The sequence below is a fragment of the Bos javanicus genome, chromosome 3 (genome assembly GCF_032452875.1).
Source record: "Bos javanicus breed banteng chromosome 3, ARS-OSU_banteng_1.0, whole genome shotgun sequence".
Classification (NCBI taxonomy): Eukaryota; Metazoa; Chordata; class Mammalia; order Artiodactyla; family Bovidae; genus Bos; species Bos javanicus.
Genome location: NC_083870.1, coordinates 25,607,190 through 25,627,439, shown reverse-complemented (window position 1 = coordinate 25,627,439; position 20,250 = coordinate 25,607,190). Strand labels below are relative to the sequence as shown.

General features: G+C 40.0%; 1 protein-coding gene across 1 annotated transcript in view; it reads right to left on the bottom strand.

The window, feature by feature from the left end:
- Positions 1-20,250, bottom strand: part of GDAP2 (ganglioside induced differentiation associated protein 2) — a 69,094-nt gene that overhangs the window by 33,226 nt on the left and 15,618 nt on the right. The window contains exons 4-8 of the mRNA XM_061409725.1: positions 14,596-14,749; positions 14,101-14,189; positions 5,803-5,879; positions 1,972-2,131; positions 398-554 (exon numbers count right to left, since the gene is read on the bottom strand). Of these exons, the coding sequence (XP_061265709.1) occupies positions 398-554; positions 1,972-2,131; positions 5,803-5,879; positions 14,101-14,189; positions 14,596-14,749 (637 nt within the window). The remainder of the gene's footprint in view (positions 1-397; positions 555-1,971; positions 2,132-5,802; positions 5,880-14,100; positions 14,190-14,595; positions 14,750-20,250) is intronic.

Here is a 20,250-nt window from a genome sequence, read left to right as displayed (position 1 = left end):
ATCAGGGGGAAATAAAACTCTTTAACCATTAATACGACAACCATAGACTATGCTTTAATTACAAATATAGTAATGTTAAACAAAAACTTTGTAATTCGGCTTCCCCTTTTCCATACTTTCTGCTGTTAGAATATAATCTAATTTTATAGAGGTACTATAACTGCAACAAAGTGCAGAAGCTCTGAAATCAGAGGTGCATCTGAACGCTGACTTCATCACATATTATCTGTGACAAATTAACTTTGAATTTCTGCATCTACTAAGTGGGGACAGTATCTTCCTTACTGGATTGTCAGGAAGAATAAAGGAGACCACATTATATGTAGACCATTTAGTAGAGGTAGGCCCTATCTTGTTTCTCTAGTCCTTATGTGTCTGTCCAAAGGGTTTGTCTTACTTTCTCTGATGCTGCTTCTGTAGAGCTGCCTCTGATAACTGCCCTTGAAGGATCAGTCTTCTTTGCTTGTCAATATCTCCTTCCATTCGGGCAAAAGCATGAGAGCCAATGAAAGAGAGATCAACTCCCAAGCCTTCGTCCTCTTCTTCCTGGTTATCTGTAACAAAAAAGCTATCAATAGCTTATGGCTATTTATCCATATGATTATTTTATGTTTTGCTAGCAGCCAATCCTTTGGGAATGGATCACCTCTTAATGTGTTCCCCACTGCCTCACCAGATCTTTTTGAGGGGGAAAAAAAAACCCAAGACAAAAGTTTTTTTTCAAGAAAGAAAAGCAAACAAACAGAATCCATGGACGATGGCGGGCTTCCCAAGGCAATGCCACCATCTGAGCTGTTCAGTTGGGACTTCTTCACATTTGTACCACTGTTCCTCAAAGTGTGATAGGCAAGATTTTCAGAGTTTGCTTTTATTAAAAAATACCACTAAATGAATCTTCTTTCAATCCCTCAAGCTGATTTTACATCTCCTTTAACAGATTCAATGTTCTACCTGAAAATATTTATGAAAACTACAGCCTATCAAGTGACAATATTTTTTGAGATACAGGTGGAAGTCAAGCAGTGTTTGAGGATGGTGGACAGAAGGGAACCTTGTGGCTAATGACCACCCAGCACTGACACCTCAACTGGTTTTGCTCTTCACTGCCCATTGTCATACAAAATGCATTTTGTACATTTAAGAAAAATGATATTCTATCATGGCAGTCACAATTCTGAGGATTTCTGAATGAGGCTGGGCATACTTCAAGCCTGTACTCTATTGGAGTCTCTCTAAAGTACTCCTCCAGCAAAGCTTGGTTATCAGACATTTTCTGATGCTAAATCATTTATTATTCCTTCCATTTGATTTAAATCTGTGTACTGGTAACAAAAAAGAGATGAGTAGCCTTCAATAGATTTTAACTTGATGCTCATTTAAAAGTGTTCACAGTAGAAATCTCACAGTAATTCTTAAATTGCTTAATTTTGAGATCGGGCCCCAGCAATGACGCTTGTGAGGCATGTCTCCAACTATGATCTTGAACATATATCAGTGAAGATCAGTGCAAGCTGTCACACAGAACGGCTCAGAGGGGCTCCCATCCTGCCCTGCTCTACTAACACTTCAATCTCCATTGGTATGTAACCTAAAGAAGCAAAACACGTGGTTACAGCATTCCCATTTTAGGTATGGCTTTCAGAGGACACAGTTGAATCTGCTGAAAATTTTAATAATATACTGTTTCCTCAACAGTGTCCTGTGTGAAACCATAAACTTCACAAGGGTACAAATGGTGTCATACCCACCTCTGAATCTCTACTGCCTAACGCAGACTTCACATCACATATATAATTTAAAGAGTAAATCTTAACAAGAATAAGACTCTAAAAGCACTGATGTTGGTCTTGATCTTGGTGTCACACTAAAAGCTTCCTAGAGAACAGGCTGAACTTGCTACGTCTTGGTGGCTGATGCTTACCAGAGCCGCTGCTTCCTGAAGAGGGAAGGTAAGAAAAGGAGAGAACTCACCCTCTGGGGCGCCAGGTTTTTCACTTATTCTAATCTGCCGTTCAGGTACCACAGGCTCCCCTTCTGCATTGCCAATATCTGCAGGTAGGCATGGCAACGAGCGGCTCTCCTCCTTCAGTGACCTTGGGAAGTACAGAGGTAGCAGCTTTTGGTAAGTAGCCTGTGTAAGAAAAGCCAAACGTTCTGTGAAAAATACTGGAGTGATGAAACAGGCATCAGCAGCGCTCACGCCACTCCACAGACTGTGAAGAGCCTCCATCATGAACTAAGGCCGCGCCACGCCTAAGCTCAGACTGGATGCTGCCTGGGCCCCTCAGTCAGTTTCTGTGTCAAAGACCAGGATTCGTTAGTCACTCAAGAAGACCCATGAGTCCTGATCCTGACAGCTCCAGGTCACTGAAGCTGGAATGGATATGTCCTGTGACCCTTATCCCCAGCCCCTTCTTCACCTCACTAATGATATCTGTCTTTCAAGATTCAGCTCAGACACAGACGCTACTTCCTTAATCCTCAGTGTGCCATCAGGGTCCATGTGACCTAGATTTAATATCTGACAGTTTTGTTTTTAAACAGTTCTCTCTGAAAAGATTGCTATTTCCTGACTTTTATTCTTTCTTAAAGGTTTCCCAAACAATAAAGAGATATCTTACTTTAAAAAAAATTAGAATAAAATTCACTGTATCTTATAACTTCCATACAGGTTGGTCCACTGGACTCATTCTAAATCCATGATATATTATGCATACTTAGTGCTCTTATTTTTCCTCAGTCTTGAAGCTTTGGAGGGAATGATGCTAAAGCTGAAACTCCAGTACTTTGGCCACCTCATGCGAAGAGTTGACTCATTGGAAAAGACTCTGATGCTGGGAGGGTTTGGGGGCAGGAGGAGAAGGGGACGACAGAGGATGAGATGGCTGGATGGCATCACCGACTCGATGGATGTGAGTCTGAGTGAACTCCGGGAGTTGGTGATGGACAGGGAGGCCTGGCGTGCTGCGATTCATGGGGTCGCAAAGAGTCAGACACGACTGAGCAACTGATCTGATCTGATCTGAAGCATTTTGCTTTTTTTCATCATCCTAGAGTCATTTTATCGTTACTCATCAATTATTACCAACTATAACAAACTAAAACAGAACACTAAGAAACCAAAAGAATGATGGAACTGCCTAGAAGGACAGTGAAATCACTGAATAAATTATCCGTCAGTCTCCTTACTGTGTCACCCACAACACTGCATCATCTTTCATGCATATAAATATATATATGAGGCATATAGGCTCAGCTGGTAAAGAATCTGCCTGCAATGTGGGAGACCTGGGTTCAATACCTGGGTTGGGAAGATCCCCTGGAGAAGGGAAAGGCTACCCACTCTAGTATTCTGGCCTGGAGAATTCCATGGACTGTGTAGTCTATGGGGTTGCAAACAGCTGGACACGGCTGAGTGCCTTTCACTTTCATTTCATGAGGCATATAAAAAGACTGGATTGTACGTCAATTTAAAAAAATTGTACCTCAATTTAAAAAAAGAATTAAAAAAAAAAAAGAAGACTGGAGACACCATCTTTGTAGCCTTTTAAAAAAACTGAAATACAATTCACATATCATAAAATTCACATTTTAAAGTATACGATTCACTGGGCTTTAGTATATTCATGAAGTTGTGGAATCATCACAATTAATTCCAGAACATTTCATCATCTCAAAGAGGAAATCTAAATTCATTAGCTAGGTTATTCTCCATCCCTCCCTCCCCCAGCCCCTGGCAACCACTAACCTGTCTGTTGTATGGATTTGCCTATTTCAGAATATGCATTCCATTAAAATGGAATATGGTATATGGTTTTTTGTGTCCAGTTTCTTTCATGCGGCATATGTTTCTAAGGTTCACCCATGCTGCAGGATATGCCATCACTCCATACTTTTTAATAGGCTAGTGACATTCCACTGTTTGTGTATACCGCATCCACCTATCCATTAATGACATTTAGGTTGTTTCCACTTTTTGGTTACTATGAATATTGCTGATGTGAATATTTGTGTGCAAGTTTTTGTGTAGACGTATGTTTCCAATGGGCTTCCCTGGTGGCTCAGACAGTAAAGACTTTGCCTGCAATGTGGGAGACCCAGGTTCGATCCCTGGTGGGGAAGATCCCCTGGAGAAGGAAATGCAACCCACTCCAGTATTCTTGCCTGTGAATTCCCATGGACACCGAGCCTGGCGGGTGAAGTCCAAGGGGTCGCAAAGATGTGGACATGACTAAGCAACTAATACTTACTCATGTTTTCAATTTTATTCTGCATATACCTAAGAGTGGAATATCTGTTTGACTTTCCAAGGAACGGCCAGATTGTCATTTTGCCACTCCTAGCCTCACATTTTGGAGAAGGCAATGGCAACCCACTCCAGTACTCTTGCCTGGAAAATCCCATGGACGGAGGAGCCTGGTAGGCTACATGCATGGGGCTGTGAAGAGTCCAACATGACTGAATGACTTCACTTTCACTTTCATGCATTGGAGAAGGAAATGGCAACCCACTCCAGTGTTCTTGCCTGGAGAATCCCAGGGACAGGGGAGCCTGGTGGGCTGCCGTCTATGGGGTCGCACAGAGTCGGACACGACTGAAGCGACTTAGCAGCAGCAACAGCAGCCTCACATTTTATGCAATACACTACACTCTTCCTGCTATTTCTTACATGTGTGCTTGTACTTATGCTTGTATGACTCCCATGATTTGCCCTTTCTCTGGAAAATCGTAGTTATTTTTTACAATGATTTCACCTCACATCACTTCCTACAGGAAGTATTTCCTAACCCCACGCCAGACTGGAGCTGTGTGCCCTCATCCTTCCCATGCTTCCACTAGTGCACTTATCACAATTATTGTAACTTATCTGACTTCTCTGTCCCCACCAATAGACAGTGAGTTCCTTGGGGATAAAGACTGTGACTCACTCACTGGTGTAGTCCCAGAACCCAGTGGAGTAAACCTGATATATGCCAGACATTCAATAAAAGGTCACTGAGAGAATGAATGAATAGGTAAACCAGGTAAAACAAGAAGAGACACAGCAAACATGGTGAATGTGTCTGTCTTCAGCAAATTCAAGACGGTTTATATCTCATATACGTACCTATATATACTCTGTATATTTCACACGTACTAATTCATTAATTACAAAACTCCTGTGATATAAGTACTGTCAGTATTCATATTTTATCCAAGCACAGAGAGGTTAAATAACTTGCCCAAGGACACAAAATTCAGAAATCATACAAGCTGAATGGGACAGAGAACACTACAGCTGAACAAAGCTTAGTAAGATTTTAAAAAGAGCTAATTTCCTAAAACGGCTCTAAATTAACTTGAAATATAATAAACCTCATCACATACAATGAAACACAAACCTCATAACTTACTCAATACTCGCCACTAGGCTAGGCTGTCACCTGTTTCCGGGTCAGGTAGACACCACGGTTTTTCCAGCAGAGGCTGTTTCCCAACTCTGTTGCCCAAGGGCCCAGTGCTTCATCATAAGGTAATGCCTTGAGATGTCTTGAGAGCTGTGTCAGAGCAGCTATGCCTTGTAAGGTTTCACTATGTGATAACAATTTACCAGTGAAAAATATGAACAAAATGCTTCATCTTGAGTTGCTTTTAGTCTCTAATATAGTCTTTCATCGCAATGATGGTAAGCCCCACTGCCAAATATATGTACAGATAATGAGGATTTGCCTGTTGGCAATTCAGTTAACAGATAATGAAGACACAAAGGCAAACACAAGTAAAAATAAGACTCAAAACAATGCAAGATAATTAGCAAAATACCTCTTCTAGTTCAGAGACAGCAAATACTACTTTTTCAAGAGTCTCTCCATGAATTTCAAGGAATCTCCTTACAGTGCCTAAAGAAAATAACAGAAAGATTATTAATAAATAATAATAAATGAGAAATTACTTATGTGTGAAGAAAAATCAGTCTAAGTTTTATTTTTGTAATGGATCACTCCTCCATTCATTCAGGCCTGTACTCAATGGCACCTTATCAGTAAGGCCTGCCCAGGCCACCCTATCTAACAACTCCTCCTTGATTTTGCTTTCCTCCACAGCAACTATTTTAGACATTTTGTGATGCTTCCTGTTTATTGTATATCCTCCCCCTCTGTTCCTGCCCCATCCAATAGAATGAAAGCTCCACACAACAGCAAGAGTTTTCTTTTATTTACTGCTTTATTGCCAGTAAACAGTGGCTGGCCATAGAAGACGCTGACTCCAGACAATTCTCCCTTATCCAGTATATTCTTTCTGTTCTCTGAGGCCTCTCTCTCTGACCAGAATGGTCTAGCAAAAATGCCTTCCCATTCATCTGTTACAGTATTAGATGCCCTACTCAGCCCTTTTATTGTTGCTGTTCAGTCACTCAAACGTGTCTGACTCTTTTGAGACCCCATGGACTGCAGCACGCTAGGCCTCCCTGTCCATCACCATCTCCTAGAGTTTGCTCAAACTCATGTCCATTGAGTCAGTGATGCTATCTAACCATCTCATCCTCTGCTGCCCCCTTCTCCTTTGCCTTCAGTCTTTCCCTGCATCAGGGTCTTTTCTAAAGAGTCAGCTCTTCGCATCAGGTGGTCCTGTCAACATTCTATCAAACCAAAACTGAATCATTTTTTCTTCATTTCTATCTTATTCTTTCTCTAAACCTGTTAATAATGAGACCGAGTCGCCTTTTCTCAGTCCTTAACTTACCAGCGATTTCTTTCTAGATGCTCACACCCCAACTTTTAAAAATGTTGTCCTCTCCAGGTTCTGTCCTCCACATTTTTTGTTTTCTTTATATATATATATATATGTTCTCTTGAGCTCACTAATTTGATGGTTAGATAGTGCTCCAAATGCTGATGGCTCCCAAATTTTTATATTGTTTTCTTTTTTAAATTGGAGCAAAGTTGCTTTATACTGCTATGTCAGTTCCTGCTGTACAGTAAAGTGAATACGCTGTATGTATACATAAATCTCTTCTTTTTTTGGTTTCTCATTTAGGTCACCACAGAGCACTGAGTACAGTGTTATACAGTAGGTTCTCATTAGTTATCTATTTCATACATCACTTCAGTTCAGTTCAGTCACTCAGTCATGTTCGACTCTTTGTGACCCCATGAACCACAGCACACCAGGCCTCCCTGTCCATCGCCAACTGCCAGAGTCCACCCAAACCCATGTCCATTGAGTTGATGATGCCATCCAAGCATCTTATCCTCTGTCGTCCCCTTCTCCTCCTGCCCTCAACCTTTCCCAGCATCAGGGTCTTTTCAAATGAGTCAATCCTTCGCATCGGGTGGCCAAAGTATTGGAGTTTCAGCCTCAACATCAGTCCTTCCAATGAACACCCAGGACTGACCTCCTTGCAGTTCAAGGGACTCTCAAGAGTCTTCTCCAACACCACAGTTCAAAAGCATCAATTCTTTGGCGCTCAGCTTTCTTTATAGTCTAACTCTCACATCCATACATGACCACTGGAAAAACCATAGCCTTGACTAGACGGACCTTTGTTGACAAAGTAATGTCTCTGCTTTTGAATATGCTATCTAGGTTGGTCATAACTTTCCTTCCAAGGAGTAAGCGTCTTTTAATTTCATGGCTGCAATCACCATCTGCAGTGATTTTGGAGCCCAGAAAAATAAAGTCAGCCACTGTTTCCACCGTTTCCCCATCTATCTGCCATGAAGTGATAGAACCAGATGCCATGATCTTAGTTTTCTGAAAGTTGAGCTTTAAGCCAATTTTTTCCCTCTCCTCTTTCACTTTCATCAAGAGGCTCATTAGTTCTTCTTCACTTTCTGCCATAAGGGTGGTATCATCTGCATATCTGAGGTTATTGATATTTCTCCCGGAAATCTTGATTCCAGCTTGTGCTTCTTCCAGCCCAGCGTTTTTCATGATGTACTCTGCATAGAAGTTAAATAAGCAGGGTGACAATATACAGCCTTGACGTACTCCTTTTCCTGTTTGGAACCAGTCTGTTGTTCCATATCCAGTTCTAACTGTTGCTTCCTGACCTGCATACAGATTTCTCAAGAGGCAGGTCAAGTGGTCTGGTATTCCCATCTCTTTCAGAATTCTACACAGTTTATTGTGGTCCACACAGTCAAAGGCTTTGGCATAGTCAATAAAGCAGAAATAGATGTTTTTCTGGAACTCTCTTGCTTTTTCGATGGTCCAGCAGATGTTGGCAATTTGATCTCTGGTTCCTCTGCTTTTTCTAAAGCCAGCTTGAACATCTGGAAGTTCATGGTTCACGTATTGCTGAAGCCTGGCTTGGAGAATTTTGAGCATTATTTCACTAGCGTGTTCAGATCAGATCAGATCAGTTCCTCAGTCGTGTCCGACTCTTTGCAACCCCATGAATTGCAGCACGCCAGGCCTCCCTGTCCATCACCAGCTCCCGGAGTTCACTGAGACTCACGTCCATCGAGTCAGTGATGCCATCCAGCCATCTCATCCTGTGTCGTCCCCTTCTCCTCTTGCCCCCAATCCCTCCCAGCATCAGAGTCTTTTCCAATGAGTCAACTCTTTGCATGAGGTGGCCAAAAGTACTGGAGTTTCAGCTTTAGCATCATTCCTTCCAAAGAAATCCCAGCATGTTAGATGAGTGCAATTGTGCAGTAGTTTAAGCATTCTTTGGCATTGCCTTTCTTTGGGATTGGAATGAAAACTGACCTTTTCAGTCCTGTGGCCACTGCTAAGTTTTTCATATTTTCTGGCATATTGAGTGCAGCACTTTCACAGCATCATCTTTCAGGATTTGAAATAGCTCAACTGGAATTCCATCACCTCCACTAGCTTTGTTCGTAGTGATGCTTCCTAAGGCCCACTTGACTTCACATTCCAGGATGTCTGGCTCTAGGTCAGTGATCACACCATCGTGATTACCTGGGTAGTGAAGATCTTTTTGTACAGTTCTGTGTATTCTTGCCACCTCTTCCTAATATCTTCTGCTTCTGTTAGGTCCATACCATTTCTGTCCTTTATCGAGCCCATCTTTACATAAATGTTCCCTTGGTATCTCTAATTTTCTTGAAGAGATCTCTAGTCTTTCCCATTCTGTTGTTTTCCTCTATTTCTTTGCATCGATCACTGAGGAAGGCTTTCTTAACTCTCCTTGCTATTCTTTGGAACTCCCATTCAAATGGGAATATCTTTCCTTTTCTCCTTTGCTTTTCACTTCTCTTCTTTTCACAGCTATTTGTAAGGCCTCCTCAGACAGCCATTTTGCATTTCTTTTTCTTGGGGATGGTCTTGATCCCTGTCTCCTGTACAATATCATGAACCTCCATCCATAGTTCATCAGGCACTCTGTCTATCAGATCTAGTCCCTTAAATCTATTTCTCACTTCCACTGTATAATCATTAAGGATTTGATTTAGGTCATACCTGAATGGTCTAGTGGTTTTCCCTACTTTCTTCAATTTCAGTCTGAATTTGGCAATAATGAGTTCATGATCTGAGCCACAGTCAGCTCCTGGTCTTGTTTTTGCTGACTGTACAGAGCTTCTCCATCTTTGGCTGCAAAGAATACAATCAATCTGATTTCGGTGTTGCCCATCTGGTGATGTCCACGTGTAGAGTCTTCTCTTGTGTTGTTGGAAGAGGGTGTTTGCTATGATCAGTGTGTTCTTTTGGCAGAACTCTATTAGCCTTTGCTCTGCTTCATACATAGTGGTGTATGTATACATGTCAATACCAATTTCCCAATTCATCCCTTTCTATCCCCCAGCCAACACTATTTCCTCCTTGATATACGTGTTTGTTCTCTATACTCTGTTTAATGAACAAAAAAACCCTGAAATCCCTACTTGCCACCGTGACCTCAAACTCAACATGTCCAAACCTGATCCCAACAGGTCCAGACCTGACTTCCACTTCTCCCTACACTGTTGCTCCTTTACTGCACTCCTTATTTCAGTTATACAGCAACATCCAACCCCTCACCTAAGCTAGAATCCTGAATTTTCTTGACTCTTCCTTCATTTCTTCCTTCATCCTGTACTTTCAATGGGTTATTATGTACTTTATATTCTATTGCTAACATTTCTAACAGTCATTCCTGCTCTCTTCCAGCTGCTCTCAGTGTCTCAATGCTTACAAAAACTTTGGCAATAAGCTCTCAACTGCTCTCTTGCTTCTCTTTTCCAAGCCTACATATTCACTGTCGCCCCTATGTTATCTTATGTTATCCACCTTGCTAAACATTTTTGTTGGCTCCACACTGCTTACAGGTTAAGATCCAAAGGCCCCAGCATGGCTCTCCGCATTGACCACTAACTACCCTTCCACCTCCACCCCTTAGTTCTATTTCCAACTACAGCATATGCTTCAGCCACTGGCTTCTTTGCTGGACTCAGAATACACCACTTGCTGTGATGTTCCCCTACTTCTGCTTTCATGGTCACCTTTGACTAGAATACCCTTTATCCACCATGACCCTCTCTTAGTGAACGCCTGCTCATTTCTCACTACCCAAAGACCATCTCCTTTGTAGATAATGCCATCCTTCCTTATGTTACCCCTGTAATTGTCTGAATAGCCCTCCTTGTGTGAACTTCTCGCAGCTGTTTATAGCTAGTCTGTGAGCTTTCTGAATGTCAAGTAAACTTAACATTAATATTACTAAGGCCTACCACGCCTTAGGAATATGGCAAGTAATCATTCAAAAATAACTAACAACTGAAAGAACATTTTATGGCTCTGGTTACTGATGTAGTACAGCCTGCCTTGTTCACTACTATACCTCGAGAACCTAACAGAGGAGACCCATTTGTTGAAGGACTGAACAAAACTTCCTAATTCTCTCTCCATCAGGTGACAAATTTCTCATCTCTCCCTCTGTTCTGCTTTAATAGTTAAAAAAAAAAATTAAAAAAGGAATTTCTTCCATCCTATATTCACTTTGACACCAAGTTTTAAAGTTTACACACAATAGTTTCCCAGCATAAAACCGTGGGATTTCCTTTGGAAGACAAAATACAACACTCACTAGTAACCTAATTGAATTCTTTCAACAGCAGAGTTCATTCAGAAAAGTAATTCTGTAAAAAGGAGTGAAAAAAAAGAGTGCTATCATGGCTCCGTGGTTTTAGTGGTCTACACCCAGTCAGAATGCCATGTGCCTAACTTTTAGTAAAAACTCTTCAACGGGAGACCCCGGTTCGATTCCTGGGTCGGGAAGATCCGCTACAGAAGGGACAGGCTACCTACTCCAGCAGTCTTGGGATTCCCTTGTAGCTCAGCCGGTAAGGAATCTGCCTGCAATGTGGGTAGACCTGAGTTTGATCCCTGGGCGGGGAAGATCCCCTGGAGAAGGGAAAGGCCACCCACTCAAGAATTCTGGCTGGAGAATTCCATGGACTGTATAGTCTATAGGGTTGCAAAGAGTTGGACACGACTGAGCGACTTGCACTTTGACCATTCCCAACGGGTGAGAATCACATGTAGGACGTTAAAATTTCCAACCTGGGAACACAGTAAAGACAACATCATTGCCTTTTTTTTCTCACCATTGTATTCTCTACCACACAGCATGGCTTAGAACACAGTAGTCACTCAGACTTCTGTTGAATGAGTAAATAACCTGATAAATTTATCTAAATGCAGATGGTTCTTTAAGGTTTCTTCTGGAGAAAAACTAAACTGCACATGAACTAAGGAAAAATAAAAAAATAACGAGCCTTGGTACAACTATCAGGAAGATATTACTTAGACTTCAGATGAAATAAATTTCAATGACAGTGTAATAAGTGAGACAGCTTTTGGAACTAAGGACTTAAGAGTCACATTCTTAGATTTGTTTTTGGCCTGTATATGCTATAAAAGCCTAAAGGCCATTTATTTCCCAGATACTCAGAAAGCATATGGGCAAAGAGCACAATTGGGTTTGTGTGTGTGAATATATTTTTTAATGAAATAGTATAGTTTTGCTATTAGATTTAAGGTGTAATAAGTCAAGTAGGTCTTCTAAAATACAGGTTAACCTGCTTATCTTAAAGCTTTACATTTCCTTTGCGCTAATTAAATCTCTGGAAGTTGTTTCACCGAAGTCCCTTATGCCTATTTTTGATCTTTATCTGCTATTTCTACAATTACTGTTCAAAGCTGACTCCTTTATGGTACTGCATCAAGTAACTTTTCTGGGGGCCACAGAGCTAGAATTAGATTAGTAGAACTGGGACCAAAAACCAGTAGTCTTAATTAGTTTTTCAGAGCCTTTTCTACAAAATAATGGTGCCTCTCTTTAAATTCTAATCCATATGATTATTTCAGTAAAAAATGGAGACACAAAAGGCCTAACTCAAGCTATGAGATACGGGGCACAGGTTAAGTGAAACCAGAGACAGTTGAAACCTGCCAAAAGCCTTGCCAGGAAGAATTATATAGAGGCAGGAACTTTGCTTTGGTAAGGGATCACTGAGAATACATGCAGGCTAGCCATAACACAGTAGTTTCCCACCAAAGCAGTCCTAACTCGAGCATAATGAATTATGTAGTATAATACACAGGTTACTAGACTTGGGAGTCAGAGGCCTGGATATATGTTCCAAGTCTGCATAACTCTAAGAACATGATAAATTTCTGAGCCTCTTTATTCGTAAAACAGATACTACACTATTTAAAGCTCAGGGTTGATGGAAGAAATAAAATGGAATTTCTTTATCCCCTTTTAAGATATGTATTTCTTCAGCAAGGACCATTTGTAAAGTACTAGAAATACACAGATGATAAGAAAAGATCTCTGCTCCTCAAGAAGCTTAATGTAAGTATAATGTATATAAGCTGTAACTGTAAAATATATAAATTTACTATAAAATCCTTGCATAAGAAAAATTTTAGTTTTCAAAATAACTAATCATTAAATACATTTAAGATTGAATATGCTCTCACTCTAAATTTTAGACATATAACCTAGTAATAGCAATAATAATTTCATACATGCACACACTTTTGTAATTTTTGGGTGAATATAAGACTTCCAGCTTTCCATCTTTAAATTCCAGACATAGAAAGGGGTTGTAAAATGATCTCGTATAGTATCCCTCCCAAATAAAATGATCATTTAGCCTCGGCGTGAACATTCTAAATGACAAAAAATACACTTAAAATACCTTTCTATTGCAGATAGTCCATCTCAGGTGGGACCAAATCTTCCTTGTCACTTGGTCTTAGACCTATCTTGTAAAGCTGAATGTCTTACCTACAATCTTTACAAGGATGTGTGAACTTCCTGAAAGAGCATGTAAATGTCCTACGTATGTACATTCCTCTGGGAAAGGGTCCACAGCTTTCTTTCATCAGGTGCTCACTGTAGTTTATGACGACTTCCAAAAAGGTTAAGAACTACTGCTCTAAAAATGTCACATAGAATAAGTCCACATGAGAGTCCTTGAGATATCTGGGTACCATGCATGCTAAGAGCATGCTCTTCTCTAGGAGAAATACCACTAATGTTTCAGACTGTTTGCCCTCCAATCTGTCAGTCTCATGAGATATGACACGGAGAACTATATACAAAACTCAAGATGTGGTCTGAACCTGTATAAGACAGTAAGATCAGGGACTCCCTAGAGTATCATATTTTCACATAACATATATGACATTCTGACTCACAATTATTGAGTCTAGTCTTTTAAAAACCTAAATGCAGGGTTTTATATTTAAATAGCACATGTGAAAGCTACTGTTTAAACTGCAAAGGGCTATATCAATCTGATATTATAAAATTTGTTTTGACATCATTGTTCCAACCTGCTAAGATTATTCTGAATTATGATTTGAATACCAAATGTGTCTCAGCTTGGTATCATTTTTCAAACTTAATAGGTAACTTTTCTAAGCCTTTATTCAAATGGATTAAAATGTCAAACCTAGAAAGTAAACTGAGAGCTCTGCAACCTGTCAATACAAACTTCCCTCCAGGGTGCCATGATCAGTTAATCAACAAACCTTCTTTAGCTATAACTATTTAACTAGTGATAAAAAGCTTTTGTTTTTAAATTCAATTTATGTACAGTATCCCCGATCCTACTTAGGAAATGTTATGCTAATTTATATAGTTTCTCCAACATTACTTACGAAGTGCTATGTGTGTTGCGTCCTCTAAAGGGTAACCCCGTTTTGCAGAGTTGATGACACAGAATCCAACAGAAGACATGGACTGCTCTCTGCAATCAAACAGAAAACACAAAAATTATACTACAAACCTTCAGAATAACTAAATAGAAAATGCAGCTTTATTTCTCCTTCCCTGTCCCTTCAACAAATCTGCCATAGTTAACCCAACTGCACTATATAGTATTATATTAATATATAACTTAACTGCACCATTTGGAGGAAATACATTCTGAGGAAAATGGGAACTAAGTGAAATGTGAACAGGTTAAATTCTCAAGTCGCCTAAATCCATTCCTTTTATTCTGTCGAGTTTGAGAAGATGATGAATTCTACTTTCAGGGTCCTCCTAAATTGTCTAAATTCCTCAAAAATTGACTTTCAAAGCTGGGTTTCATTTTAAAACAGGGCCTTTAACAATATATGGCATGCTATGTCTAGGAATTGAGTTAGCCGTACTTTGCCAGCTGGAGTACGTTTCTGTAGCAGCTGTACAGGGAACTCTCAGCGGCGGTGCGATAGCGGCTCTTGTATTTAGGTCCCACCGTATGAATGATGAACCGGGCAGCTAGATTAAATCCTTTGGTTAATTTTGCTTCACCAGTCCGGCAACCTGGGAATAATGGAGAATATGTAAGTCATGGAGTTGTTAGGAAAAACAACAACAACAAACCAACAGAACAATGCATGAAACAGAGAACGTATTAAGAACTTTGCGAAATTTCAGTTAAAAATACGGACTGAACACAAACATCTCTAATCACCAAATGACAGTAAAGCAATACAATAGGTATAAAAACAGAGACAAAGAGGGTGGGAGAGAACATGAAGCAGAAAAAAACACCATCAAAATTTTGGAAGGAATAAAGTCAGTGGACTAGAAGCAACTGATTAAGTAAAGCAGAGAAACCTAACTGCTTGCAGAAATGGGATGACCAGTATGAAGCAAACTGGTGTGCTCGGCAAGGCAGTGTTGGAGAGAAGACAGACTGGTCTGATTCAAATCCTGAATCTACCATGTTCCTGCTATGACACTTTGGACAAAGGTTTGGCCTCCAATTTCCTATATAAGAGAGACACTAATAGTACTTCCTTCACAGGATTAAATGAGTTATTAATCTATGCAAAGTGAATTCAGAAATTAGCTATTAATACTATTGTTGTTATTACTGAAGAACACTAAAAAGGCTCAGAAATTGGAGGTCCTAAGAACTTCTAAAGACTATAAGGTGAAGTGGGACTAAGAAGAGTCTGAGTTAAAAGTCTGTATAAAAACATTTAATCTGCAACAACCTCTCCCTCAGCCAGCACAGCGAGGTGATGATTTCTTTACCACCACAGCAACAGGAAGGTTTATTCTCAGGAGATACTGAAATAGAGAGTTTCTGGACTCCAGAACCCCAGGCACGGCTGAAAAGATGGGATTTCATTAAAGTGTTATACTCAAGAGTAATAGCTCCAGATCTCTGCTCCTAACTGGCTTCTAACACAGACATTCATGCTTATACCCCTGGAAGATTCTCTTTCAGGAAACTAAGAGGCTCAAACCAAAGGGCCTACAGATTCTGATAAATTAGGGATGGTTCCTCAATGAAACAGCAGGCTTCCTGCTGAAGCAGATGGTGGATCTCTATCTGCTTCGAGATCCACCAAGCAATTAATGATCCCTGCCTATGCACACCGGAGAAGGCAATGGCACCCCACTCCAGTACTCTTGCCTGGAAAATTCCATGGATGGAGGAGCCTGGTGGGTTGCAGTCCATGGGGTTGCACAGAGTCGGACACGACTGAAGCGACTTAGCAGCAGCAGCAGCAGCAGCAGTCTATGCACACAAAGCTTCCCAGTAGCTTCTCAATTCTTCCCTGCTCAGTAAGCTGACACTTGATCACCAGAAGTGAGGAACTGTTTCTGTTGTTGTTCAGTTATTAAGTCGTGTCCAACTCTTCACGACCCCATGGACTGCAGCGAGCCAGGCTCCTCTGTCTTCCACTGTCTCCCAGAGCTTGCTCAAATCCATGTCCATTGCATTGGTGTTGCTATCTAACTATCTCATCCTCTGCTGTCCCCTTCTCCTTTTGCCTTCAACTTTCCCAGCATCAGGGTCTTTTCCAATGAGTTGGCTCTTTGCATCAGGTGGCCAAAGCATTAGAGTTTCAACTTCAGCATCAGTCCTTCCAATGAATATTCAGGACTGATTTCCATTAGGATGGACTGGTCTGATCTTCCTGCAGTCCAAGGGACTCTCAAGAGTCTTCCTTCTCCAGCACCACAATTCAAAAGCATCAATTCTTCTTTGATGTTTCTTTGATCAATTCTCAGCCTTCTTTAGGGTCCAACTCTCACACCTGTACAATGCTACTGGAAAAACCATAGCTCTGAATATAGTGATCTTTGTCGGCAAAGTGATGTCTTTGCTTTTTAACACACTGACCAGGTCTGCATAGCTTTTCTTCCAAGGAGCAAATGTTTTTTAATTTCATGGCTGCAGTCATCATCCACAGAGATTTTGGAGGCCAAGAAAATAAAATCTGTCATTGTTTCCACTTTTCCTCTTCTATTTGCCATGAAGTGATGGAACCAGAAGCCACGATCTTAGTTTTCTTAATGCTGAGATTCAAGACAGCTTTTTCATTCTCCTCTTTCACCCTCATCAAGAAGCTTTTTAGTTTCTCTTCCCTTTTTGTCATCAGAGTACCATGTGCCTATCTGAGGTTGTTGATATTTCTCCCAGCAATCTTGATTCCAGCTTGTGATTCATCCAGCTTGGTATTTCACATGACATACTAAGCCTCTCACAAATGGAGCAGAGAAAAGGCAGAGGACAAATGCTTAAAAAAAAAAAAAAAAAAGACAACGTTGGGACTTCCTTGGTGGTTCAGTAGTTAAGAATTTGCTTTCCAATGCAGGGGAGAGTGATTTGATCCCTGGTCAGGGAACTAAGATCCCACATGCCATGGAGCAACTATGCCCACATACCACAACTACTGAGCCCACGCGCCACAACGAGAAGCCCTTGCACCACAACTAGAGAAAGCCCATGCGCCACGACAAAGACTCAGCGCAGCCAGGGAAAAAAAAAGACAATACTGGGAAGGAAAATTAAAAAGAGAGCAAAAAAACTCCCAACACTGTAATTACTGCTCTTGGAGAGATAAAGAAAACATAGTACATCTGAAAACAAAAGTACAAGGTTATATTTAAAAAAAGAAATATTCAGAGAACAGGAAAAGGCATTTATCTAACTGTTATAGCTAAGTGAAAAATATGACAGCAGGCATAAAAAGTTCAATAGACAAGTTAAACCTAAAGTTGATGAAATCTACCAGAAAATAAACAGATGGAAGACAAGAGGTAACAGATATAAAACTTGGAAGATGAAACGGAAGGTACAGATTCAATCAGGTTTCTTCAAAGACAGAACAGAGAATACAGCAGGAAGAAAATTATTAAACAAACAAAACAAGAAATTTCCCCTAATGGAAAGATGTAAGTTTCTAGACTCAAAGAGCATATGGAATAACCAAACTAGACCACACCACATCACTTAAATTACAATAAAAGAACATCAGAAATAAAGATGAGATCATAAAAGTTTCCAGAAAAGAAACCAGTAACATACAAAGAATCTGGAACAATAACATCACATTTTTCAATAGCAATAATGAAAACCGATAACAATGGAGCAATGCCTTCAAAGTCTGGAAAATAATTTCTAACCTAGAATTTTATTTCCACCCAAACTACCAATTAAGTTTGAAGGTAGAAATAAGACCTCAATAGTTTTGTCCCCTTTCACCTTTCCCACAAATCTTACGGTGGATTTACTCACAAAAATGAAGGATTACATCAGAGAAAGGCAAGTGATGTTACTGGTTTTATTATTACAGCTTCATAGTACAGTTTGAAATCAGGAAGTATGTTGCCGCAACCTCTGCTTTTCTTTCTTAAGATTTGTTTGGCTATTTGGAGTCATTTGTAGTCCCGTAAATTTTAGAACTGTTTTATCTATTTCTGTGAAAAATACCATGGGAGTTTGGATAGGGATTGTACTGAACCTATAGATGGCTTTGAGTAGAAATTAAAAATATTAAAGTAACAATTTTACTTCTTTTGGATTTGGATGCCTTTTGTTTCATTTTCTTGTCTAACTGTTCTGGCTATGTTGAGGTATGTTTCCTCTACATCAAATATTTTGAGAATTTTTATCATGAAAGAGGTGTTGAATTTTGTCAAATGCTTTTTCTTCATCTGTTGGAAGGATGATATAATTAAATTGCCGATGTGTTTGGTTTGCAACTATCTTGTTGAGAGTTTTTTTATCTATACTTATCAGGGATATAGGCCTATATTTTTCTTTTCTTGTAGTTTCCTTGTCTGGCTTTGTTTCAGGCCTTGTAAAACAAGTCTGGAAGTATGTACTCCTGAACTTTTTGACTGAGTTTGAAAAGAATTGAAATTAATTCTTCTTTCTCTCTCTCTCTCTATATATATATATGGTATAATTCACCAGGGAAGCCACCAGGTCATGGGTAATCTTTGTTGGGAGGTTTTGATTGCTGATTTAAACTCCTTACTTTTTTCGTCCATTCAGATTTTCTATTGCATCATGGTTTAGTCTTGGTAGATTGTATGTTCACTAGGAAGTTATGTTTTTTCTAGCTTATCCAATATATTGGCAAATAACTGTTCATACTAGTCTCTTATAATCCTTTGTCTTTCTATAGTATTAGCTGTAATATCGCCACTTGCATTTAGAATTTTGTTTGAGTCCTCTTTCCCTCTTTGGTTAGTCTGGATAAACATTTCTCCTTCTTTAATTTTTATTTTTTTAGTTTTAAGTCAACTCTTTATTGCTTTTTTTCAACTGTTTATTTTCTAATTTTTATTTCTGCTCTAATATGTGTTTCCTTTCCCCTTTGATAATTATAGGTTTAGACTGATTTTTCTTTTTTTCTAATTCCTTGAGGCCTAAAATTAGGCTGTTTGAGATTGTCCTCCTCTTCAGTTCAGTTCAGTCGCTCAGTCATGTCTGAATCTTTGCGACCCCTTGAACTGCAGCACACCAGGCCTCCCTGTCCATTATCAACTCCCAGAGTTTACCCAAACTCATGTCCATTGAGTCGGTGATGCCATCCTGCCATCTCATCCTCTGTCGTCCCCTTTTCTTCCTGCCCTCAATCTTTCCCAGCACCAGGGTCTTTTCAAATGAGTCAGCTCTTTGCATCAGGTGGCCAAAGTACTGGAGTTTCAGCTTCAACATCAGTCCTTCCAACGAACACCCAGGACTGATCTCCTTTATGATGGACTGGTTGGATCTCTTTGCAGTCCAAGGGACTGAATTTGGCAATAAGGAGTTCATGATCTGAACCCCAGTTCAGCTCCCAGTCTTGTTTTTGCCGACTGTATAGAGCTTCTCCATCTTCGGCTACAAAGAATATCTGATTTCGGTGTTGACCATCTGGTGATGTCCATGTGTAGTCTTCTCTTGTGTTGCTGAAGAGGGTGTTTGCTATGATCAGTGCATTCTCTTGGCAAAACTCTATTAGCCTTTGCCCTGCTTCATTCTGTACTCCAAGGCCAAATTTGCCTGTTGACTTCCTACTTTTGCATTCCAGTTCCCTATAATGAAAAGGACATCTTTTGGGGGTGTTAGTTCTAAAAGGTCTTATAGGTCTTCATAGAACCATTCAGCTTCTTCTCTTCTCTTACTGTAGGCATTTATTGCTATAAATTTCTCTTATAATTGGGTTTAAAAAATTTTTTGACATCCCATAAGTTTGGCATGCTTTATTTTCCTTGTCTCAAGATAGCCTCCTTACTAGTCTTCTGTGTGGATGCCTCCTTACTAGTCTTCTGTGTGGATGATTTATCCAGTGTTAAAAGTAGGGTACTGATGTCCTCAATTATTACTGTATTGCTATCTTATTCCTCCATTCAGTTCTATTAATATTTCTCTTCGATACATAGGTGCTTCAATGCTGGGTGCATACATATTTACAACTGTTATATCTTCTTGATGAACTGATCCCTTTACCACCATATAGTGACATCTGTCTCTTCTGACCAATTCTGACAGAAAGTCTATTTTATACAATATAAGTACAGCCACTCCT